A 25477-nucleotide genomic window follows, 5' to 3' on the forward strand; every position below is an offset into this window, starting at 1 on the left:
TGTGTGCTGTCCCACTGCGTTGACCCTGTCCACTATTCTTCGCCATAGCTCCATCTTCCTTGCAATTGAGGTGTGCTGCACCTGTGATCCGAATAGCTGTGGCTCTACCCGGATGATTTCCTCCACCATGACCCTGAGCTCCTCCTCCGAGAACCTGGGGTGTCGTTGCCATGCCATGGGGTGGTGTGGGTGATGTGTGGGGTGATAAGTGTACTGATATGTAGTGGTGTGTAGTGTGCGGTGCGTGGAAGTTCTGTGGGTGATGGTGTTGTGTGCCTGTGGATGCTTGTATTGTTGATGTAGGTGTCTATCTCTGGCCTTCGTTCGTGATTTGTTGTCGTAACGGTTTGTGGGTGTGTGTTTTATATTGTATTGGGTGTGTGGGAGTGGTGTGTGTATGTGTATCAGGTGTATGTATTTCGAATTGTCCAATGTGGCTGTGTTTTGTAAGTGTGTGTGTATTTTGAGCGCGCGGTGTGTACCGCCAATGGAATACCTCGGTTGAAAGACCGCCGCGTGGATTCGTGTGACGTGATAGTGTGGGCGTATTTCTGTTGGCGTGACGGTGGAGGTTTTGTTTTCGCCAGTTTACCACTGACCTTTGGTGTGGCAGACTTGTGTGGGTGTCTAGATTTTGGCAAATTCCGAGATGTGGGTCATAATAGCTGTGGCGGATTCCGCGACCGCGGCGGTGTGTTGCCGGTCTTCTGCACGGCGGTAAGCGCCTTTTACAGCCAATGTTGTAATGACCGCCTATGTTCTTTGTTTCTAGGTACCAACCGTTAATTTTGATAGAGCCATAGTTAGATGTTTTCCAAATTAACGTTGACTAAATTGTTTTTGCATGGAGCCCAAACATGCTATTCTAATCAGAAGGCTGGTTAGGGATACCCAGAGAATGCTAACAAGTTATTAATAACAATTGAATTGATGTTGCTCATTTACTGAACCTAGATGTATGCTATTTCCATTGCACAGTTATTCTGGCTACTGATTTGTACGGTGACTCTTGAATGTTTAGTGATCAGTGTGTTAGCTAAATTGAGATTATGTTTATTGAATATGATGTTGAAATTGTAGTAAATTTGAGACTCATGGTGGAATCACTCTAAGCGTAGTTAAAAGGTCTATCGAACCTCTAACGCGTCCCCCCCTTATAAATTAAACATTGAAGTACAAATAAGGACAAACGCGCTAACACACCAAGTACTGTAATATGGGCGATCCTCAGCTGCTTCCTGTGAATTGTAACACTGTGAATCCTGCCTTTTTAATCCTAAACACTTTGCATGGTGGGACTAGTAGTTTTCTCTTATCCTATTATAATGGGCATACAAATACCAGCGTACAAAGTACACCTATTTATAAAAATAAAAAAAACGTCTTGTGATCAATAGTGTCCTTTCAGTTCAGGTGCTCTGCAGCAGTTTCAGGATTTTTGGGGAAATCTTTTTATTGAACAACGGCTTAGCGTAAATCACAGACAATTGGTGGATCAATTGTAAAATAGACATCACAAAGCGATATGTCCAACACAATCATGTCATTATCAATAATGTGAAGAGGGTTGGCAAGTACTACATGTATCATTATCAGGATGTTTTTAGAGTTCCTCGTTGCTCAAAAGGGTATAATTTGTAGTATTTATCCGTTCCTATGGACTTCATTGTCTGGTTTTACTCCAGAGAAAGTGTCACTCTAAATGTCACACATCTGGCCGTCGAATGTCACTCATAAGTACAGTGAAACCATAAAAATGTCACACACAAGCAATCTGAAAACTTGGCAGCTGACTGCTGTGTACACCTTTGTTATTACTTTTTTATTTCAACTTTATTCGGTATTTTTTTAACCCTTTATAACTATCCGTTTAACGACATATGCCTACTGTAAAGATTTCTAGCACCTTTGGGTAATCAAGTGCTTACAAATGTTTTGCTGCTGTATATACTTACTGTAGTGCTTGTTTCCATACTCTGTAACGAGCTGTCATTTTAGAGCCTATGTAACTTTATTTGGTATTTTCGAAAAACACTATACTATCTATGTAACAATATACATCTATTGTAAAGCACTCCTTTGGTAAACATTTGTGCTATAGAAATATGCATAAAGAAATAGTGACGCCATCAGAGCACCGCCCACTACTAGTGACGCCATCAGAGCGCGCGGCGGCGGAGCAGGCCAGGCCTCGGGGAGAGGCTGCAGCAGCTTATCATGGCGTCCTCGCTCTGGAAGGGGCTGGTGGGCCTCGGCTTGTTCGCTTTAGCGCACGCAGCTTTTTCTGCAGCCCAGCGTGAGTGCCGGGGAATTAGTAGAGTGGAAGCCGGGGTGCGGAGAGGGGTGGCAGGTGAAAGTCGCTACCCGGTGCAGTGCTCGGTTTGTGAAGCCCAGACTACCAAGCACCGACAGATAGACACCTGTGGCCAGGGATCCGCGTGTACAGCAGGTGTTTTGGTGCACAGCGTGCCGGAAGAGCCTGAGAAAGGGCTGCCCTCGTAGGCTGCTGTAGCGAGGGGAGAGAGGGTGGTTATAACCGGGGAACGCCATTGGGGTTAAAGATCACAGACTAATGTTGGGGGAGGGGTGGCGGCTGCGCATATTTATATTAGGGGGGGGGGGGTCACAGAATAGGTTGGGCCTATCGCACCTTTGGCTTCCCAATGAGGGTGAAATCTGGTATTAAAGAATGTTCTTCCAAAGTTAGAGGGCACGTAGAATGATGCAGATTTGCATGGGAATATGTCGCCTAACAGAACTCCTACACTTGAATTCTAATACAGAGTAGTAACACTTACAGTTAAAATTAAATTTAAACTCTGACATAAAGTGTGCCACGATTTCCACATTGTGTTCGTTAATAACTTAACATTCAGCTTCCGCCAGAAATGCTAACGTCTGGTCCCTCAATCGGAAACATATACTCAGTTAAAACCCTGCCTTAATAGTGACAGTCCTACAGATAACGGAAAAAGATACTGTTCAATTCCTGACTTAAATAGTGACAGTCCTACAGTTAACTTTCATCACAGGGCAATTCATCATTCACATCAAACAGCTAGCAGCACGAATTGGGGCTGATGGGCATTTATCCAGACGCTAAATAATTAGCTACAGCACAAGCTTATAATGCGCTTAGTTAGTTATGATCGAGCTAACTTCCAGGCTAATACCATTAAAATGTCCCCTTCTAGACCAAAACTCATCTGCATTCTTGGGTTGCTTTATCGGCCGCTCAGTGTGTAGGACTAAACCAGCACAAAGACTATTGGCGATTTCGGAATCATACATTTTTAAAGCCTCGTGTATTTAGTTCTCACCCCGTGTGCAAGCAGATCCCGTTTCATTCTGCCTAAAATTAACTGAACATTGGCATACCAGTATGGTGACCACCTGGCATGGAGGCAAATTCAGGATAGGACTATTAAATAAAAAGAAAATTCAGGACTGAAAGTCAAAATACAAGGACTAAGGGTCAGTTTTATGGATACTTCCGAGGTGCAGCCGTACCCTTCTACTCTATCAATGCATGTATTTACTATTTTTTTTTTTTTATATTACATTTATTTACTTTTTATGCACTGGGCTTTAAGAGAGCCTCTAGGTATGCTTCGTTTAGACTGTGCTTTATGTCCTTGTTCAACAGTAAATTGATGCCCTTTTGCATGGTTTCAAGGGTATTGCCCCTACCCAGTCTTTTATGGAGAGAATGCAAAAGCAACATTTTGATTATGTTTCTGAACACTTAAATACCCATGGCAAACTGTCAGGGAAACATTAAGGTAAGTGGCTTTTTCACCTTCTACTCACCCCAGCCTCCACTAGATATCAAACTTAAACACATTAATAAGGCAGATTAGATGATGTGGGTGACAGTCTCACACCTAATGTCAGGATGTGAGGTACCCCTAACATGTCTGTACTTTCACATCACCAAGAACACCTGACTGATACAGTGAAAACAGGGTTTTGTTTTAAGCAGAAGCATGTTATTGCATTTAAAAAAAAGGTAACAGTACTAAAGTGCAATGTTTGAATAGGTCTGGACATATTTAAACATTGGCATCTTTATAAAATTATTGTGAAAAATTCTGAGGGGGGCCCCAATGATTTTTATTTTTCAAATGGGGGTGGGGGGAGAACAGCATTAAAAAGTTTGGAGACCATTGCATTAGAGTGTGGGTCAAGGACTCTACATTCATATCAGAACTGGGAGCCTGATCACCAGACAGAGAATTAAGAGCAGGATGAAATCAAGATCAGATGGGAGGTCCATAGCAGCTGCTTCAAAGGGTTGTTGCTAAGAACTGGACTAATAAGGGAGACAAGAACAAGACGGGACAATTTGTAAATTCAGCTGGGCCCTCCACGAGTATCAGAAAGTATTGCATACACGGAGAGAAGTCTCAGCAAAGTGGACAGAAACAGAAGAAGCACTTTTAAGTTGCAGAATAAGCAGCAGCCACCCACCCTGGCAAACTCTGCCAGTGCGATGGTCCATTGGTGATGCTTCTGGAGGGCAGAGAGAGCCTGGTCCCCTTGGAAAGTTGGGTACAGCACGCTTGTCAACTGTGTCCATGTGTTGAAATGACTTTACAGATGAGCCAACCGCAAGCCAATGGTCTGGCTCATTTCCCCCCTTTCACACACCCCCCCCTCCCCCAAGTGCCAAAGAACATGTAGAATGTTTAGATTATTTAGGTTGCAAATTACACACCAAACAAAATATAAGAACATGATAAAGACTTTAAAATGTAGAAAGTGGAACTTTACCACATGTGAATGTTTCAGTTTAGTATATCCAGGGAGGTGAAGTTTTATAATATAACCACTTGTCCATGGTTGCTTCTTAAATATACTTGTCCTGTAAAAAAAAAAATCTACTTGCCCCTTTGGTGCCATGTACTGCAGAGACAAATTATGGCAGCAATCTCATTATACAAAAGCTCTGATAATAGCCTCTCTGATTATGTCAGGGCCAATACTACAATAGGACTTGAATACTAGTAATTTCAATTTCTACTATAGCAATTTTCTTATTTTGACACCTTTCTGTGGATCTACATACTGGGGCTGGTGGAGGTAGTAAGCAATAGTTCCAGGGCTGGAATGCCTTTGAGTTTGTGCAAACCTGCTAACTTGCATGTTTTAAGGATTTTCACTAGCTCTTCTCTAATCATTTCCCATACTGAGGGAGACTGGAAATTTACTCCTTACAACAGCAGGAGTGGAACTTCTTCAAGGGTTGGTGGAAAAAAATGGTTGGAGGAAAAGTGAACTTGTCAATGCTCAATAGATTCTCTCATAAGCAAATCTACACATGCATAATTGCTTGTGCTAAAAAATAGTTAAATATTTTCTAGGAGTACAGTTTCCTGTTCTACTTCTGTAAATTCTTGTGAATTAATTACAGCCACTAATGCAAAGACATAGCATGGTACTGACTTTTTCTTTAAGAATTGGGCCCCTAATTGGGTCTGGTGTTAACCAAGACATTTTGTTTTTATTAAAATTCTATTTCTTTCTTTCACTCTTTCTCTAGCTATCAGCTGGTTTTACTGTGAGTGATAGAATTCTGCTCTTCCACAGGGGGCATATAGGTACACAAAGTAGTTTTATTCAGTGCCAGGAACTAGTGTGGCAATGTGTGCTTTTTGAGACCACTTCTGTTTTTTTTTTTTTTTTGCTCTTTGCCAATGTTTGTTACAATATTGAGGGCTTGGCAGCTCCCACTACAATGAAGTGTTACAAAAGCCATGACAAAACACGCTTTGACAAAACCAAAAATGTCAGGTTGGTTGACTTTGCCAGTGCTTGTTTATTTTCATGTTTCTCATAATCTTGTTAAAAACGGTTGTAAGCAAGATTGATGAATCGCTGCTTTCAAAATGAAATGTTAAGAAAAAATGCAGGTAAGGAAGAAAATGTTTTTCTAAATCACTGTGAAATTGTAGGTGCCATTTCTTTGACGTATCATTTAGTAAAATATATTGATGCATTCTAGTATTTCCAAAAAATATTCGTAATGGAAAAATCAGTGTAACCATTTTCAACAAGATTATTGTTACAAGCACTGGCAAAAAGAAAAAAACGTCTTTGGTCTCAAAAGTACACATTGGCACCAGAGGAGTAGCAAAGGTATCACAGTCCCCCTCAGCACGGCACCTGCCCTGAGTCTGGGGGAGGGAGCCTCGATGTTCTTTCCAGGATCCCCTCCCACCCCCCCCAGTTTCATTCCGCTGCTGATTGCCACAGTAGTTCCTGGCACTAAACAAAACTACTTTGTGTGCTAATATTCTCCTTGTGGAAGAGTAGAATGAAATCACTCATAATAAAGCCAGCCGATACCGAGAAAGAGAAATAGAAGTTTAATAAAAAACAAAATGTTTTCGTTAATGCCAGACCTAATTAGGGGCCCAATTCTTATAGAAAGTCACAAAAGTACATCCATGGTTCATGTCTTTGTATTAGTGGTTTTCGTGAACTCACAAGAACGTATAGAAGTAGACCAAGAAATAGTATTCTGAAAAAATATTTGTGAAGTGTATTTTAGCACAAGCAAATATGTATGTGTAGATTTGCTTGTGTGAAAATCTATTGAGCGTTTACAAGTTCACTTTCTCTCCAACCACTTTTTTCCCAACCCTCAAAGAACTTCTACTTTTGCCATTGTCAGGAGTAAATGTTCAACTCTTCTCATTATGGGAAAAGATTAAAGAGGAGCTGGTGAAAATCCTTAAAACATGCAAGTTAGTAGGTTTCCAGACTCATAGGCATTCCAGTCCTGGAACTAATACTTAATGCTTCCTCCTGCCCCAATCTGTAGATCTGCGGAAAGGTGGCAAAATAAGGAAATTTGCTATAGTAGAGGTTGAAATTGCAAGTATTTAAGCACTACTGTAGTAGTAGCCCTAGGATAATCCGAGAGGCTGTCACCAGTGCCCTTAAATAATGAGATCGCTGACATAATTTGTCGCAGCACTACATGGCACCAAAGGGACAAGTTGTGTTTTAATTTTTTTTTTTAACCGGACAAGTAGATTTAAGTAACAACCTGTCCCATGGACAAGTAGATATTTTATTGAATTCCACACCTCTGGTGAGAGATACCTTTTCCATCTAGACGCTGTCATAATAGCTCACCCATCGTCTCCAGTAATGGATGCCTTTAGTTACAATCTTACCTCGTCCAGTTTTTTGTTTTTTTTGGTGGGGGCTTCCGAAGGGTTTGTTGTACCAAGACAAGTTGGGCTAGTGGCCCACTTTTCTAAGACTTGCTGTTTATTTTTAGTGTCAGTTCGCAAGTGTTTATGATGATGGGTTCCTATCTAACGTCTCTTAACCATATGTTGGATGCATGTGTTAGCCATACTGACATTCATGGAGTATTAGGAAAAATAATTTGATACTAAAACAATCTTGGCTGAACTGACACATAATAAATGGTTCTTAAAGGCCTGGCAAACCTGTTTAAGTGATTCTAGGAAGAAAACTTTAATTGGTTCCTTCGTTATTGAACCTGTATGGACAGAAAGGATGGTGGTATTATATAGTACAGTTATAATCTCTACCTTGACTCATAATCTAGATAAGTCAAAATGTTGTAAAACTGCACTTCCCGTAAATACTGCCTTGGTCCTCACTAATCGTATTGTGGGCGAAATTTTTGAATTCACTTAAGCAATCAGACTGAGCACGCTGCAGTTCAAGAAATCTTATGTGATTTCTGGAAAAAGTCACAGTGAAGTAATTTATCTGATAGGTAGAACACTCCAGTGTAATGCTAAAAAATAAGTAGATTTAGTCGAGCTTAGCTGTGACCCTTCTGACCTGGTCAAAGTTTGGCTTCTTAAACGTCCTCAAACTAATTCACTAATCTGATCTTAAAACCTTGTCTTCGATTATCGCATTAGGTACTAGGTAGCCCAAAATATGCACATGATTTGAATCCTTAAAACCTGACTTTTATCTCTGCAGGGCTAGCACTCCATCCTTCCAAGGCCCTAACTCAAACCAACGTATTATTTTTCGCTCCTCTTCAGCAATTCTAACCAGCCGATTTGGCTTCTTTAGTAGCACAACTTTGGTCTGCTCCCTCTAGTTAAGGGCCTTCAAGGAAGCCATCATTCCTCTTCTTTCATAATGTGTGTTACATTGAATTCTACAACCTACTTTCGATTAAAAACGATCCTTCTACTTCAGCTGCCTCACAAAATCTTGGGTGACAGTATGCTGTCTTCACAGGATTTACTGCTAATGTGCTTAAGTTGCAGCAAGTCTACAGCTATGCACTCAGTCATATTTCTGGCTTGCAGGGCTATTGCCATTTCAAGAACTAACTAAATCTTTTCTACTGGGTGCCTCCAAAAATAGCTGCAGTTAAGGTTGTGTCATACCAAAGACTCTCTGTTCTTACCCTACAAGCTTCCAAAATACTTCCTGTACTGTCGACTTTGCCGAGCACAGAAATACATTTTGGGTATGCTTCCTATTAGTGCAACATTGCTCAATTCTCCTGTGACCTAATTCTAGCTTCACCCACAGGTTTTTCTTGCACTCACCAAACCATTGCTGTCTAGTCACAAGCCCAAGACAGTCCCCATCTACAAAAATCTAACGTGGCCCTAGTAGGGGCATGGAAAGATTTTTCTCAAAGGAACTCCTTATATAATTAAGCATCTTAAGTAATTCCCCTTGCTCTTCAAATTGGACATTTAGGATTAAGTTGTTCACCGTTTGACTCTTCGTGTTTTGTATGTCAAGTTTTTTTTTTTTTTTTGCACTATTTGAAAAATTTCTACTTTACCCAATGCAATTAATAATCATTTATGTAATACACGTTTATAGCTGAATTGTCCAAGTACTTTGTAGTATGCTGTTGCAGCATCAGCCTTGTTAGTTGTGCCAGCTATTTCTCTGGTGGTGCAATACAGAATTCTTCGTTGGAATGTTGTTTGCAGAATGACAGTTGCCAGTTAGTTCGCTTTCTGCCCTGTCTTGTATTTTAATGACAAAGGACACTGTTGATAACAAAAGACAAAACTTTAGAAAAAAGTCTTAGAAATAGCCAACCAGTTTAATTATGTCTCAGGATATAAAACAACTGGAAGTGAAGGGCATAGATCAGTGGTTCTTAGCTGTTTGAAGTCCGTGGACCCCAGCTAAAGCATTCTTATTAATGGTTAGAACTACAAAACAATGCACAAAAATACAGAAACAAGCATTCATAAAACAAATACAAAAATGACGAAATATTTGATTTATTTCACAAATATATACTAAAATAATAGGTTTGAAAGGGCCTTAAACTTTCTGTTGCATGCCCTTTAATTTAGTGTTGGCCTTATTCAAGCGGGCAGTTCATCGGTTGCTTGGTGAGACCAATAATGTTTCACACTTAAAAGATGACATCTTACTTTAGGGCAGAGGTCTTCAAACTGGGAGGCGGGCCCCCCTAGGGGGGCCTGAAGTGATCCCAGGGGGGGCCCCAGACTCTGGCCAAAATAAATATTATACAGATAACAGGCTTTTGTTTTAAGCAGAAGCATGTTATTGCAGTTATAAAAAGGTATCAGTACTTAACTGCAATGTTTAAATAGGTTTAGACATATTTAAACATTGCCATGTTTATATAATAATTGTGAAAAATTCTGAGGGGGGCCCAATGATTTTTATTTTTCCACTGGGGGGGGGGGGGGGGCGCAGCGTTAAAAAGTTTGGAGACCTCTGCTTTAGGGAAAGAGTTGGGAGGAGCATGACCAAATATTTGAGCAGGTTTTTAAAATGTGTACTCGCAGTCAAGGGTGAAATGTCCAAAATAGATAAAACTGGTTTGGATTATCAGGGTCACCATTTTGACTGAGATGGGGAAAATTGAAAATGTGTTTAAAGCACGCCCTCTGTCCCAACAGTAAAGAGCAGTTATGCTTATGCATGGGGTGGTGTGCTGAATTTGTAGCAAAGTTTACTAACCTGATGTTTAATATGTGGAAGTGGTTAAAGAAGGATGAGATGCTGTGACACAGGTATGAAAACGAACTTGCTCATTTAAAATTGGGAAAGTCTGCAATATACTTTTCTTGAAACTGGTCAATTCAAAATTTAACTCTGCAAAGTGTAAAAATGGAAGTGATCAAGAATTCTGATACTGCATCTCTTGTTAATGTCCTCAAATTGATTATCACATCTGCAGCTAATTAAAGCTACCTTAAGGTAGTCATCTATTTGCTGTTCCTCGACATCCACTGTCTATTTCTAAGGTTGTCTAACAAGTGTCTCTTGCCTCTGTATTCGTGGGGATGAACAGTATATTGTTCTGCATTTACTTTCCACCCATATGTATTTGATATCTAAAGCTATTCTAAAAGATTATCTTGTCTGATGCCCCTTAACAGTAAATGTGAAGTGTGGACAGCTATGGTACATTTAGCCAAACAGATGGGCCTCCAGTTCTATCATGTAACTGAATTGTCTTCGTAATAGGATCCGCTGCTTAGACAAATGTGATACCTTCGTTTTTAGGTTGAGCCTAGGCAGCGCACATGCGCTGTCTTTGACATGTTGTAATCTGCTTCTGTGGGCTTTCACTAAGCCTATCTCAAGGCCTTCGCTTTCATTCCTTCCTTTGTCTGCCTTTCAGAATTCCCTTGATTTCATAGGTAAATGCTTTGTTTGTCCCGCTTTGAGGCTGCTTTGTATCCTCCTTGGAGACTGACCCTGTTATATGGATTGTTGCACGATCGGCCATATACCTTAGTGTGGTGCACTACTTTTCCTGTTTGCCTCTCCGCTCGTGCCTGTATGTTGTTTCCTCCTCTTCCTTGTTTTTTGGGCATGCCCTATTTCTTTGTGGGTATCTGACTCTCCCCCCCCCTCCCCCAAAGGCTGCAAGCTGGAGTTATTTTTTTTATTTTTATTTTTTTATTTATTTTTGTTAATTTTCTAAAAAAAAATTTTAGCAAGTTTCATATAGCGCCAACTTGATCAGAAGAGCGCTTTACATGAGTACCACTTATGTACAAGTTTAGCAGTGAAAAAATATATATAACCTGGTGCATTTTAAACAGACAAAACACAGAAATCCTCAACACAGCACTCCCAGCACAGCGGGAGAGCAGATACTACAATATTCACTACACTCTGGAAACTTGCCCTATTATGCTTTGCAGAGCATTCCTTTTACAAAACATTTTGGCCCATAACTAAGCCTTTGGTCGTTCTAGAACAATGGGCACACCACCAAACCATTTAGCGTGACCCACTCTTTCTGTCTAGGTCATCTCTGGGTCTTCACACTAGGTTGTTGGGGGGCAAAATTGTAACCTCTCCCACCATGTTTTACGGCTGTGAGTACTTTGTGTTTATAAGGGCCTTGTTTGTAATATTATTGCAATAGACCCGCTAGGCCTGAAAATGTATAAGGAACTAGGCCCTATAGGGGCTAAATATATGGTTACTCTGCATTACTTTCTGCCATTCTCTTTTCATGTAGTTATGCTTTCTAGGGGCTGACTGTATGGTTACATGATCATGTTTCTTCCAAACGCTATTTTTTATTGTGGTATCCTCTAGGGGCTGATCTGAGCATTACAGTCAAGATACATTATTATGCGCTGCACTCTGAAACTCGTCCCATAATGCTAGTGCTGCATTTGGAAACTCGTCCCATAATGCTTTGCGGGCATTCCTTTTACACATTTTTTTTGACCATAATTCATCATGTGGTGGTCCTAGGACAATGGGACCACCATTAAAACGTTTAGTATGACATGCGCTTTTTAGGCCATCTTTGGGTCCCCACACTAGGTTAGGGGGACCCCAAAATAATAATTCTAAATTATAGTTATATTTTTCATTTTTTGCAGCAGATAGAGGAAGAAGGTAAATTGAAGTGCTTTAGTTATATGCAGGGCCACTGGAATTATGTGGCAAAGAGGACCAAAGTATGCGGCAGGGTTGAGCAATTTATGTGGCAAGAAAAGTCCAGTTAAGCATTTACAATGCCAGTAGCGCTAACTCAAGCAAAGACCTATTGCATTGCAAATGCTTGTTTCCCTTCGTTTCATCAAGGTTGGCTTGCTGAATAGGGAAAATGCCCGTTTTCACTCTGTAATGGCTATATTTCAGTTCTATCTGATGTTACATTATCACACATCTTGTGTGGAAACCTCATTTTAAAGGTAATTTACCTTTACCACCATACTGAGAAATAATACTATATTGGCTACAGCTTCCTGTACCGTTTGAGCTTTTAGACTCTTGTGTGATCTTTTAAAAAAAAAAGTACTCATAATAATCGAGCACTGCTCCAGGAAACTACGTCTTTCGAGCCTCACCTACTGCTCGGAGCTTGTCGTTGTCCAGGTTTGAGTTGCAAGAAGACCACAGTGTTTTCCATAAAATAAGGCTACTTGTCATATTTCCCATCTCTACCCCTGGCTTCTTCCCTGCCTAGCCTCAAAAGTGCTCTAGTGACTATGATGTAAAACGCTAAGGATGTAAATAATGTAGTTTGTTTTTCAGCGGTTTGGCAGACTATATGTAGTGCATTCTTGCAAAAAAAAGCAAGCAGTGAATTCTATGTCATGGGATATTGTTTATTTCAAGTCGCTTGATAAATTAGTGTTCACCAGTGAGTTGTTATAAATCACCCTGTATACCGCCGACAATTGCCTTATTCATGAAGGACCTCATTGAGTCATTGTCCCTTTCAAGTTTAACGTTTTTCAACTATAGCTAGTGTGCATCACTTCTGGGGGGTTGGGGTGAATGTCTTGTACTAAATGTGGGCTACACTAGCTGATATTCCATTAAAAATCTTATTGGTTTATCCCTAGTTCTCAGTTTTGGACTAAGAATACATTGAAAGTGTTTCAGGCATCCCCATAGTTAAAATCAAAAACCTGTTCCACCTGCCATTGCTTTTGAATAATCCTTGGCATTCTTAAAACTCAATTGTGTAGTTTATAGGCCAGTTACGTACAAATTGTCTTGAGTAATGTAATTGATGGGCTTTCTTTTTTTTTATGCAGATCGTTCATATATGCGGTTAACAGAAAAGGAAGATGAAACTTTGCCAGTAGATGTAAGTAATTTGAAAGCTACTCTATTTTGGGTTTCATGTATTTGAATGCCCTTCTTTTATATGAAGTTTTTGTAACTGCTTCTAATAAAGCGATATGAGTTGCTTGGCTGCGCCTAACGTGGAAAATTAGTCACCACTCCCTATTTGCCATTTGGTGCAAGGAGTGGGGTCTGATCCCTAATAGTGTTATGTCGGGGGTGTCCGGGAGAGGGTATCCTATGTTCGCTTTTATGTGGCTAAGTACTTACTTCCAGAAAGTAGTTATGTTTGGGCATGCCCACCATATGTAAAGGAAATCACCCTGAGATGTATTGCATGTCCAGTATTTGGGGGGATGATGATGGGACTATAGCATGAAGGTGGGTGGGAGTAAGATACCAGCATGTCATAACTTTATATGCCATTTGGTATGCTTTTAAGGTTTTTAGGAATGTCTGCCCAGTCTCGTTCCCATTGCCTTCTAGTGAGATCTGTGCCTAGATCTCAGTGCCATTGGGCCTGGTAGGGATGGGTGGTTACAGGGCCTGAGTTTTGTAATACCTGATAAGTACTTGAGATAAGTCCCCGGGACCGTGAGTATGACATGATTAATGATTCAAAGGCAGTTAGCTTGTGTCGCCCACTGTTTATTGTCAGATAGGAGGGCCCAATGGTGGAGCCGGTAGTATTGGAGCCTTGTTGTTTCTGGTATTTTATTTTCCTGCCAGCACTGAGCAAACAATTTGATAGTGGCTACTTTGAACCTGTCTTTGGGGGTACGACAGGGAACGTGGTAAGGCCACTTTTTTGCGTCAGGGAGTCCCAGATCTCAATGACTGTTATTGTGGGGGTGGCCATATATTCGCTGTGGTGTTGCACATTTTTAGGGAGCCATGTTATGTCCTGCAGAGGCCGGCACGGCACGGTCCATGTTGAGCCAGTGTGGTCACTCTTGCACTTCAGCCATTCCAAATTGAAATGAAGATGGGACGCCCAATAGTACTCCAGAAGATTGGGGCACCCAAGTCTACCTCTGTTTCGGGGTAGCATCAAGTTACGGTTAGAGAATGTGGGGCGCTTTCCTCAAAGAAAACAAAGGAACGTATGTCACTCTGTAGACGCATTATCCCCTCTGGTGGGATGGACGTGGGAAGGCTCCGAAACAGATATAGTATTTTAGGGAGTAGGGACATTTTGACAGCAGCATTGTTGGCCTAGCCAGGTGACCTGGAGCGGCCTCTGTCGTCTGAGGTATTCTAGCAGACCATCCAGTTGCGGGCTGACCGAGTTGACAAAGTAGGGGTAACAAAGCGACCCAAATATAGCATGTGGTCTTGAGCCCATTGAAATGGAATAAGGGCTCGTAAGGAGGGTAGCATTTGTGGCAGGATCATAAGATTAAGGGTTTGGGATTTAGCTAGGTTGATTTTAAAGCCCGAAACGTCCTCAAAGGTTCGTAGGATAGGATATGGCCCAGTGCCGGCACTCATCGATAGGGGAGTCAGTAAAAGATCATCTGCACTAAACGGGATTCCTGCTATGTCTGCTGACTGACGTATGGTGGCTGCCAAAGGTTCCACCACTAAGGAGAAGAGGAGGGGGGACAGAGGGCAACCCTGTCCAGTTTCCCATTTGGATATAAATGGGATGTGATAGGCTTCTGTTAACACAAATCCACACCATGGGAGATGTGTAGGATGCCGTGATCCTGTTGATCATTGTGGGGTCAAGGCCTATTTTATTAAGGACTGCCTGCAGAAAGGACCAGCTTACTCTATCAAGGGCCATCTCTTTCTCAAGGGAAAGAAGACATGCTGGTATAGCATGGCGATGTGCCTTCTCCATTAGGTGTGCTATCCGTCTGATATTGTCTGCCCACTGCCAGTTAAGAATGAAGCCCACTTGGTCAGTATGAATTGGGCCTGGGAGGTATGAGATTAATCTGTTGGCCCATACTTTTGTTAAGAGCTTAATGTCCGTGTTCAAGAGTGCTATGGGGTGAAAGGAAACACAGATAAGTCAGGTCTCTACCCGGCTTCGGTATCAAAGTTATTTCTGCTTCGGACATAGTGGGAGTGAGACCCAATGTATGGGTAAAGAAATTGTAGAGGGCCAGCATATGCAGTTGCCGTAAAAAGAGGTGAAAGAAGGCCACTGGCTCAACACATGGGCCTGGTGACTTACCCAAGGGAAGTCCCACCTTGGCATCTGGGAGCTTGTCAGGTGTAATAGGGGTGTAAGGAAATGCCTCCTTGGCATGGTTACCCCCTGACTTTTTGCCTTTGCTGATGCTATGTTTTGAATTGAAAGTGTGCTGAGGCCTGCTAACCAGGCCCCAGCACCAGTGTTCTTTCCCTAACCTGTACTTTTGATTCCACAATTGGCACACCCTGGCACCCAGATAAGTCCCTTGTAACTGGTACCTCTGGTACCAAGGGCCCTGATGCCAGGGAAGGTCTCTAAGGGCTGCAGCATGTATTATGCCACCCTAGAGACCCCTCACTCAGCACAGACACACTGCTTACCAGCTTGTGTGTGCTAGTGAGAACAAAATGAGTAAGTCGACATGGCACTCCCCTCAGGGTGCCATGCCAGCCTCTCACTGCCTATGCAGTATAGGTAAGACACCCCTAAGGCAGGGTGCACTATACCATAGGTGAGGGTACCAGTGCATGAGCACTGTGCCCCTACAGTGTCTAAGCAAAACCTTAGACATTGTAAGTGCAGGGTAGCCATAAGAGTATATGGTCTGGGAGTCTGTTTTACACGAACTCCACAGCACCATAATGGCTACACTGAAAACTGGGAAGTTTGGTATCAAACTTCTCAGCACAATAAATGCACACTGATGCCAGTGTACATTTTATTGTAAAGTACACCACAGAGGGCACCTTAGAGGTGCCCCCTGAAACTTAACCGACTATCTGTGTAGGCTGACTGGTTCCAGCAGCCTGCCACACTAGAGACATGTTGCTGGCCCCATGGGGAGAGTGCCTTTGTCACTCTGAGGCCAGTAACAAAGCCTGCACTGGGTGGAGATGCTAACACCTCCCCCAGGCAGGAGCTGTAACACCTGGCGGTGAGCCTCAAAGGCTCACCCCTTTGTCACAGCACCGCAGGACACTCCAGCTAGTGGAGTTGCCCGCCCCCTCCGGCCCCGGCCCCCACTTTTGGCGGCAAGGCCGGAGAAAATAATGAGAATAACAAGGAGGAGTCACTGGCCAGTCAGGACAGCCCCTAAGGTGTCCTGAGCTGAGGTGACTCTAACTTTTAGAAATCCTCCATCTTGCAGATGGAGGATTCCCCCAAAAGGATTAGGGATGTGACCCCCTCCCCTTGGGAGGAGGCACAAAGAGGGTGTACCCACCCTCAGGGCTAGTAGCCATTGGCTACTAACCCCCCAGACCTAAACACGCCCTTAAATTTAGTATTTAAGGGCTCTCCCTGAACCTAGAAACTAGATTCCTGCAACTACAAGAAGGACTGCCTAGCTGAAAACCCCTGCAGAGGAAGACCAGAAGACAACAACTGCCTTGGCTCCAGAAACTCACCGGCCTGTCTCCTGCCTTCCAAAGAAACTCTGCTCCAGCGACGCCTTCCAAAGGGACCAGCGACCTCTGAATCCTCTGAGGACTGCCCTGCTTCAACGACGACAAGAAACTCCCGAGGACAGCGGACCTGCTCCAAAAAGACTGCAACTTTATCCAAAGAAGCAGCTTTAAAGAACCCTGCAATCTCCCCGCAAGAAGCGTGAGACTTGCAACACTGCACCCGGCGACCCCGACTCGGCTGGTGGAGAACCAACACCTCAGGGAGGACCCCCGGACTACTCTACGACTGTGAGTACCAAAACCTGTCCCCCCTGAGCCCCCACAGCGCCGCCTGCAGAGGGAATCCCGAGGCTTCCCCTGACCGCGACTCTCTGAAACCTAAGTCCCGACGCCTGGAAAAGACCCTGCACCCGCAGCCCCCAGGACCTGAAGGACCGGACTTTCACTGCAGAAGTGACCCCCCAGGAGTCCCTCTCCCTTGCCCAAGTGGAGGTTTCCCCGAGGAAGCCCCCCCTTGCCTGCCTGCAGCGCTGAAGAGATCCCTTGATCTCTCATTGACTTCCATTGCGAACCCGACGCTTGTTCTAACACTGCACCCGGCCGCCCCGCGCCGCTGAGGGTGAAATTTCTGTGTGGGCTTGTGTCCCCCCCGGTGCCCTACAAAACCCCCCTGGTCTGCCCTCCGAAGACGCGGGTACTTACCTGCTGGCAGACTGGAACCGGGACACCCCCTTCTCTCCATTGAAGCCTATGCGTTTTGGGCACCACTTTGAACTCTGCACCTGACCGGCCCTGAGCTGCTGGTGTGGTAACTTTGGGGTTGCTCTGAACCCCCAACGGTGGGCTACCTTGGACCAAGAACTGAACCCTGTAAGTGTCTTACTTACCTGGTAAAACTAACAAAAACTTACCTCCCCCAGGAACTGTGAAAATTGCACTGTGTCCACTTTTAAAATAGCTATTTGTGAATAACTTGAAAAGTATACATGCAATTGAAATGATTCAAAGTTCCTAATGTACTTACCTGCAATACCTTTCAAACAAGATATTACATGATAAATCTGAACCTGTGGTTCTTAAAATAAACTAAGAAAAGATATTTTTCTATAACAAAACCTATTGGCTGGATTTGTCTCTGAGTGTGTGTACCTCATTTATTGTCTATGTGTATGTACAACAAATGCTTAACACTACTCCTTGGATAAGCCTACTGCTCGACCACACTACCACAAAATAGAGCATTAGTATTATCTCTTTTTACCACTATTTTACCTCTAAGTGGAACCCTTGGACTCTGTGCATGCTATTCCTTACTTTGAAATAGCACATACAGAGCCAACTTCCTACATTGGTGGATCAGCGGTGGGGTACAAGACTTTGCATTTGCTGGACTACTCAGCCAATACCTGATCACACGACAAATTCCAAAATTGTCATTAGAAATTGATTTTTGCAATTTGAAAAGTTTTCTAAATTCTTAAAAGACCTGCTAGGGCCTTGTGTTAGATCCTGTTTAGCATTTCTTTTAGAGTTTAAAAGTTTGGTAAAAGTTTGAATTAGATTCTAGAACTAGTTTTAGATTCTTAAAAAGTATTCCAACTTTTAGAAGCATAATGTCTAGCACAGATGTGAATGTGGTGGAACTCGACACCACACCTTACCTCCATCTCCAGATGAGAGAGCTAAGGTCACTCTGTAACATAAGAAAAATAACAATGGGCTCCAGACCTACCAAAGCACAGCTCCAGGAGCTGTTGGCAGAGTATGATAGAGCCAACCCCTCTGTGGATAACACAGAGGAGGATGATAGTGAACTGGAGGAAGAATCCCCTCCACCAGTCCTATCCAGGGAGAACAGGGCCTCTCAAGCCCGGACTCCAAAAATAATAGTCAGAGATGCTGGCTCCCTCACAGGAGGGTCCAGCCTCTCTGAAATCACTGAGGATAACTCCAGTGAAGAGGACATCCAGTTAGCCAGGATGGCCAAAAGATTGGCTTTGGAAAAACAGATCCTAGCCATAGAAAGGGAAAGACGAGAGATGGGCCTAGGACCCATCAATGGTGGCAGCAACATAACTAGGGTCAGAGATTCTCCTGACATGTTGAAAATCCCCAAAGGGATTGTAACTAAATATGAAGATGGTGATGACATCACCAAATGGTTCACAGCTTTTGAGAGGGCTTGTGAAACCAGAAAAGTGAACAAATCTCACTGGGGTGCTCTCCTTTGGGAAATGTTCACAGGAAAGTGTAGGGATAGACTCCTCACACTCTCTAAAAAAGATGCAGAATCTTATGACCTCATGAAGGGTACCCTGATTGAGGGCTTTGGATTCTCCACTGAGGAGTATAGGATTAGATTCAGGGGGGCTCAAAAATCCTCGAGCCAGACCTGGGTTGACTTTGTAGACTACTCAGTAAAAACACTAGATGGTTGGATTCAAGGAAATGGTGTAAATGATTATGATGGGCTGTACAATTTATTTGTGAAAGAACACCTATTAAGTAATTGTTTCAATGATAAACTGCATCAGCATCTGGTGGACCTAGGACCAATTTCTCCCCAATAATTGGGAAAGAAGGCGGACCATTGGGTCAAGACTAGGGTGTCCAAAACTTCCAAAGGGGGTGACCAAAAGAAAGGGGTCACAAAACCTCCCCAGGGGAAAGGTGGTGAGACAGCCAAAAATAAAATTAGTAAAGAGTCTTCTACAGGCCCCCAAAAACCTGCACAGGAGGGTGGGCCCGGAGCCTCTTCACAAAACAATCCTGGGTACAAGGATAAAAACTTTGATCCCAAAAAGGCCTGGTGTCGAAACTGTAGTCAGTCTGGACACCAAACTGGAGACAAGGCCTGTCCCAAGAAAGATACCACTTCTAACTCCCATCCAGCTAAAACTGGAATGGCCAGTCTCCAAGTGGGATCAACAGTGTGCCCAGAGCAAATCAGGTGTCACACTGAAGCTACATTAGTCTCTGAGGGTGGGGTGGATTTAGCCACACTGGCTGCCTGGCCCCCTAACATGCAAAAATACAGGCAGCAGCTCTTAATTAATGGGACAAGTGTAGAGGGCCTGAGGGATACAGGGGCCAGTGTCACCATGGTGACAGAGAAACTGGTTTCCCCTGGCCAATACCTGACTGGACAAACCTATCCTGTCACCAATGCTGACAATCAGACTAAAGTACATCCCATGGCAATGGTAACTTTAGAGTGGGGAGGGGTCAATGGCCTGAAACAGGTGGTGGTCTCCTCAAATATCCCAGTAGACTGTTTGCTTGGAAATGACCTGGAGTCCTCAGCATGGGCTGAGGTAGAACTGAAAACCCATGCAGCCATGCTGGGTATCCCTGAACTGGTGTGTGTCAAGACTAGGGCACAGTGCAAGGCACAGGGTGAAAAAGTAGAGCTGGAGTCTGGAAAAATGGCCCAGCCTACCAAGAGAAAAGGAAAGTCAGCTGGGAAACCAGCTGTAACACAACACCAAAAAGAGAACCTCTCTTCTCAGGAAGAAGTTCTGCCCTCTGAGGGAACTGAGCCTATGGAGCTGGAACCTTATCAGGTTGAGCTCTTGGGCCCAGGGGGACCCTCAAGGGAAGAGTTGTGTAAGGGACAAGAAACCTGTCCCTCTCTTGAAGGCCTTAGGCAGCAAGCTGCTGAAGAGTCCAAAGGCAAGAAAAATGGAACACATAGGGTCTAGTGGGAAGATGGACTCCTGTACACTGAGGCAAGAGATCCCAAACCTGGTGCCACTAGGAGAGTGGTAGTGCCTCAGGGTTTCAGAGAGTTTATTCTGACCTTAGCCCATGATATTCCCCTTGCTGGGCATTTGGGACAAACCAAGACGTGGGAGAGGTTAGTCAACCACTTCTACTGGCCCAATATGTCCCAGAAGGTTAAGGAGTTTTGCCTCTCCTGCCCCACCTGTCAATCCAGTGGTAAGACAGGTGGGCATCCAAAGGCCCCCCTCATTCCACTTCCAGTGGTGGGGGTCCCCTTTGAAAGAGTGGGTGTGGACATAGTTGGTCCACTAGAACCTCCCACAGCCTCAGGAAATATGTACATCCTAGTAGTAGTGGATCATGCTACTAGGTATCCTGAAGCTATTCCCCTTAGGTCGACTACTGCCCCTGCAGTAGCCAAGGCCCTCATTGGTATCTTTACCAGAGTGGGTTTCCCTAAGGAGGTGGTGTCTGACAGAGGTACCAACTTCATGTCAGCATACCTAAAACACATGTGGAATGAGTGTGGAGTGACTTACAAATTCACTACACCATATCATCCACAAACTAATGGCCTTGTTGAGAGATTCAACAAGACATTAAAGGGCATGATCATGGGGCTCCCAGAAAAACTCAAAAGGAGATGGGATGTCCTCCTGCCATGTCTGCTTTTCGCTTACAGAGAGGTGCCTCAGAAGGGAGTAGGATTCTCACCCTTTGAACTTCTGTTTGGCCACCCTGTAAGGGGACCACTTGCTCTTGTTAAAGAAGGCTGGGAGAGACCTCTTCATGAGCCTAAACAAGACATAGTGGACTATGTACTTGGCCTTCGCTCAAGGATGGCAGAGTACATGGAAAAGGCAAGTAAAAACCTTGAGGCCAGCCAACAACTCCAGAAGTTGTGGTATGACCAAAAGGCTGCACTGGTTGAATTTCAACCAGGGCAGAAAGTCTGGGTTCTGGAGCCTGTGGCTCCCAGGGCACTTCAGGACGAATGGAGTGGCCCTTGCCCAGTACTAGAGAGGAAGAGTCAGGTCACCTACCTGGTGGACCTGGGCACAAGCAGGAGCCCCAAGAGGGTGATCCATGTGAACCGCCTTAAGCTCTTCCATGACCGGGCTGATGTAAATCTGTTGATGGTAACAGATGAGGACCAGGAAGCCGAGAGTGAACCTCTCCCTGATCTCCTCTCATCAGACCCTAAAGATGGCTCAGTAGATGGAGTGATCTACTCAGACACCCTCTCTAGCCAACAGCAGTCTGACTGCAGGAAGGTCCTGCAGCAGTTTGCTGAACTCTTTTCCCTAACCCCTGGTCAGACACACCTGTGTACCCATGATGTGGACACAGGAGACAGCATGCCTGTCAAAAACAAAATATTTAGACAGTCTGACCAAGTTAAGGAAAGCATCAAGGTGGAAGTCCACAAGATGCTGGAATTGGGAGTAATTGAGTACTCTGACAGCCCCTGGGCTAGCCCAGTGGTCTTAGTCCCCAAACCTCACACCAAAGAAGGAAAGAGAGAGATGAGGTTTTGTGTGGACTACAGAGGTCTCAACTCTGTCACCAAGACAGATGCCCATCCCATTCCTAGAGCTGATGAGCTAATAGACAAATTAGGGGCTGCCAAATTCTTAAGTACCTTTGACTTAACAGCAGGGTACTGGCAAATCAAAATTGCCCCTGGAGCAAAAGAAAAGACAGCATTCTCCACACCTGATGGGCATTATCAGTTCACTGTTATGCCCTTTGGTTTAAAGAATGCCCCTGCCACCTTCCAAAGGTTGGTGAATCAAGTCCTTGCGGGGCTGGAATCCTTTAGTGCAGCTTATCTTGATGATATTGCTGTCTTCAGCTCCACCTGGCAGGATCACCTGGTCCACCTGAAGAAGGTTTTGAAGGCTCTGCAATCTGCAGGCCTCTCTATCAAGGCATCCAAATGCCAGATAGGGCAGGGAACTGTGGTTTACTTGGGACACCTTGTAGGTGGAGGCCAAGTTCAGCCACTCCAGCCTAAGATCCAGACTATTCTGGACTGGGCAGCTCCAAAAACCCAGACTCAAGTCAGGGCATTCCTTGGCTTGACTGGGTACTACAGGAGGTTTGTGAAGGGATATGGATCCATTGTGACAGCCCTCACAGAACTCACCTCCAAGAAAATGCCCAAGAAAGTAAACTGGACTGTAGAATGCCAACCGGCCTTTGACACCCTGAAACAAGCTATGTGCACAGCACCAGTTCTAAAAGCTCCAGATTACTCCAAGCAGTTCATTGTGCAAACAGATGCCTCTGAACATGGGATAGGGGCAGTTTTGTCCCAAACAAATGATGATGGCCTTGACCAGCCTGTTGCTTTCATTAGCAGGAGGTTACTTCCCAGGGAGCAGCGTTGGAGTGCCATTGAGAGGGAGGCCTTTGCTGTGGTTTGGTCCCTGAAGAAGCTGAGACCATACCTCTTTGGTACTCACTTCCTAGTTCAGACTGACCACAGACCTCTCAGATGGCTGATGCAAATGAAAGGTGAAAATCCAAAACTGTTGAGGTGGTCCATCTCCCTACAGGGAATGGACTTTATAGTGGAACACAGACCTGGAACTGCCCATGCCAATGCAGATGGCCTTTCCAGGTTCTTCCACTTAGAAAATGAAGACTCTCTTGGGAAAGGTTAGTCTCATCCTCTTTCGTTTGGGGGGGGGTTGTGTAAGGAAATGCCTCCTTGGCATGGTTACCCCCTGACTTTTTGCCTTTGCTGATGCTATGTTTTGAATTGAAAGTGTGCTGAGGCCTGCTAACCAGGCCCCAGCACCAGTGTTCTTTCCCTAACCTGTACTTTTGATTCCACAATTGGCACACCCTGGCACCCAGATAAGTCCCTTGTAACTGGTACCTCTGGTACCAAGGGCCCTGATGCCAGGGAAGGTCTCTAAGGGCTGCAGCATGTATTATGCCACCCTAGAGACCCCTCACTCAGCACAGACACACTGCTTACCAGCTTGTGTGTGCTAGTGAGAACAAAATGAGTAAGTCGACATGGCACTCCCCTCAGGGTGCCATGTCAGCCTCTCACTGCCTATGCAGTATAGGTAAGACACCCCTCTAGCAGGCCTTACAGCCCTAAGGCAGGGTGCACTATACCATAGGTGAGGGTACCAGTGCATGAGCACTGTGCCCCTACAGTGTCTAAGCAAAACCTTAGACATTGTAAGTGCAGGGTAGCCATAAGAGTATATGGTCTGGGAGTCTGTTTTACACGAACTCCACAGCACCATAATGGCTACACTGAAAACTGGGAAGTTTGGTATCAAACTTCTCAGCACAATAAATGCACACTGATGCCAGTGTACATTTTATTGTAAAGTACACCACAGAGGGCACCTTAGAGGTGCCCCCTGAAACTTAACCGACTATCTGTGTAGGCTGACTGGTTCCAGCAGCCTGCCACACTAGAGACATGTTGCTGGCCCCATGGGGAGAGTGCCTTTGTCACTCTGAGGCCAGTAACAAAGCCTGCACTGGGTGGAGATGCTAACACCTCCCCCAGGCAGGAGCTGTAACACCTGGCGGTGAGCCTCAAAGGCTCACCCCTTTGTCACAGCACCGCAGGACACTCCAGCTAGTGGAGTTGCCCGGCCCCCACTTTTGGCGGCAAGGCCGGAGAAAATAATGAGAATAACAAGGAGTCGTCACTGGCCAGTCAGGACAGCCCCTAAGGTGTCCTGAGCTGAGGTGACTCTAACTTTTAGAAATCCTCCATCTTGCAGATGGATGATTCCCCCAATAGGATTAGGGATGTGACCCCCTCCCCTTGGGAGGAGGCACAAAGAGGGTGTACCCACCCTCAGGGCTAGTAGCCATTGGCTACTAACCCCCCAGACCTAAACACGCCCTTAAATTTAGTATTTAAGGGCTCTCCCTGAACCTAGAAACTAGATTCCTGCAACTACAAGAAGGACTGCCTAGCTGAAAACCCCTGCAGAGGAAGACCAGAAGACAACAACTGCCTTGGCTCCAGAAACTCACCGGCCTGTCTCCTGCCTTCCAAAGAAACTCTGCTCCAGCGACGCCTTCCAAAGGGACCAGCGACCTCTGAATCCTCTGAGGACTGCCCTGCTTCGACGACGACAAGAAACTCCCGAGGACAGCGGACCTGCTCCAAAAAGACTGCAACTTTATCCAAAGAAGCAGCTTTAAAGAACCCTGCAATCTCCCCGCAAGAAGCGTGAGACTTGCAACACTGCACCCGGCGACCCCGACTCGGCTGGTGGAGAACCAACACCTCAGGGAGGACCCCCGGACTACTCTACAACTGTGAGTACCAAAACCTGTCCCCCCTGATCCCCCACAGCGCCGCCTGCAGAGGGAATCCCGAGGCTTCCCCTGACCGCGACTCTCTGAAACCTAAGTCCCGACGCCTGGAAAAGACCCTGCACCCGCAGCCCCCAGGACCTGAAGGACCGGACTTTCACTGCAGAAGTGACCCCCAGGAGTCCCTCTCCCTTGCCCAAGTGGAGGTTTCCCCGAGGAAGCCCCCCCTTGCCTGCCTGCAGCGCTGAAGAGATCCCTTGATCTCTCATTGACTTCCATTGCGAACCCGACGCTTGTTCTAACACTGCACCCGGCCGCCCCCGCGCCGATGAGGGTGAAATTTCTGTGTGGGCTTGTGTCCCCCCCGGTGCCCTACAAAACCCCCCTGGTCTGCCCTCCGAAGACGCGGGTACTTACCTGCTGGCAGACTGGAACCGGGACACCCCCTTCTCTCCATTGAAGCCTATGCGTTTTGGGCACCACTTTGAACTCTGCACCTGACCGGCCCTGAGCTGCTGGTGTGGTAACTTTGGGGTTGCTCTGAACCCCCAACGGTGGGCTACCTTGGACCAAGAACTGAACCCTGTAAGTGTCTTACTTACCTGGTAAAACTAACAAAAACTTACCTCCCCCAGGAACTGTGAAAATTGCACTGTGTCCACTTTTAAAATAGCTATTTGTGAATAACTTGAAAAGTATACATGCAATTGAAATGATTCAAAGTTCCTAATGTACTTACCTGCAATACCTTTCAAACAAGATATTACATGTTAAATTTGAACCTGTGGTTCTTAAAATAAACTAAGAAAAGATATTTTTCTATAACAAAACCTAT

General features: G+C 44.8%; 1 protein-coding gene across 1 annotated transcript in view; it reads left to right on the top strand.

The window, feature by feature from the left end:
- Window positions 1–2141: 2141 nt before the first annotated feature.
- MMGT1 (membrane magnesium transporter 1) overlaps window positions 2142–25477 on the top strand; it is an 84688-nt gene continuing 61352 nt past the window's right edge. The window contains exons 1-2 of the mRNA XM_069212485.1: window positions 2142–2296; window positions 13032–13084. Of these exons, the coding sequence (XP_069068586.1) occupies window positions 2218–2296; window positions 13032–13084 (132 nt within the window). The 5' untranslated portion in view covers window positions 2142–2217. The remainder of the gene's footprint in view (window positions 2297–13031; window positions 13085–25477) is intronic.

Source organism: Pleurodeles waltl, chromosome 2_1, assembly GCF_031143425.1.
Source record: "Pleurodeles waltl isolate 20211129_DDA chromosome 2_1, aPleWal1.hap1.20221129, whole genome shotgun sequence".
Lineage (NCBI taxonomy): Eukaryota > Metazoa > Chordata > Amphibia > Caudata > Salamandridae > Pleurodeles > Pleurodeles waltl.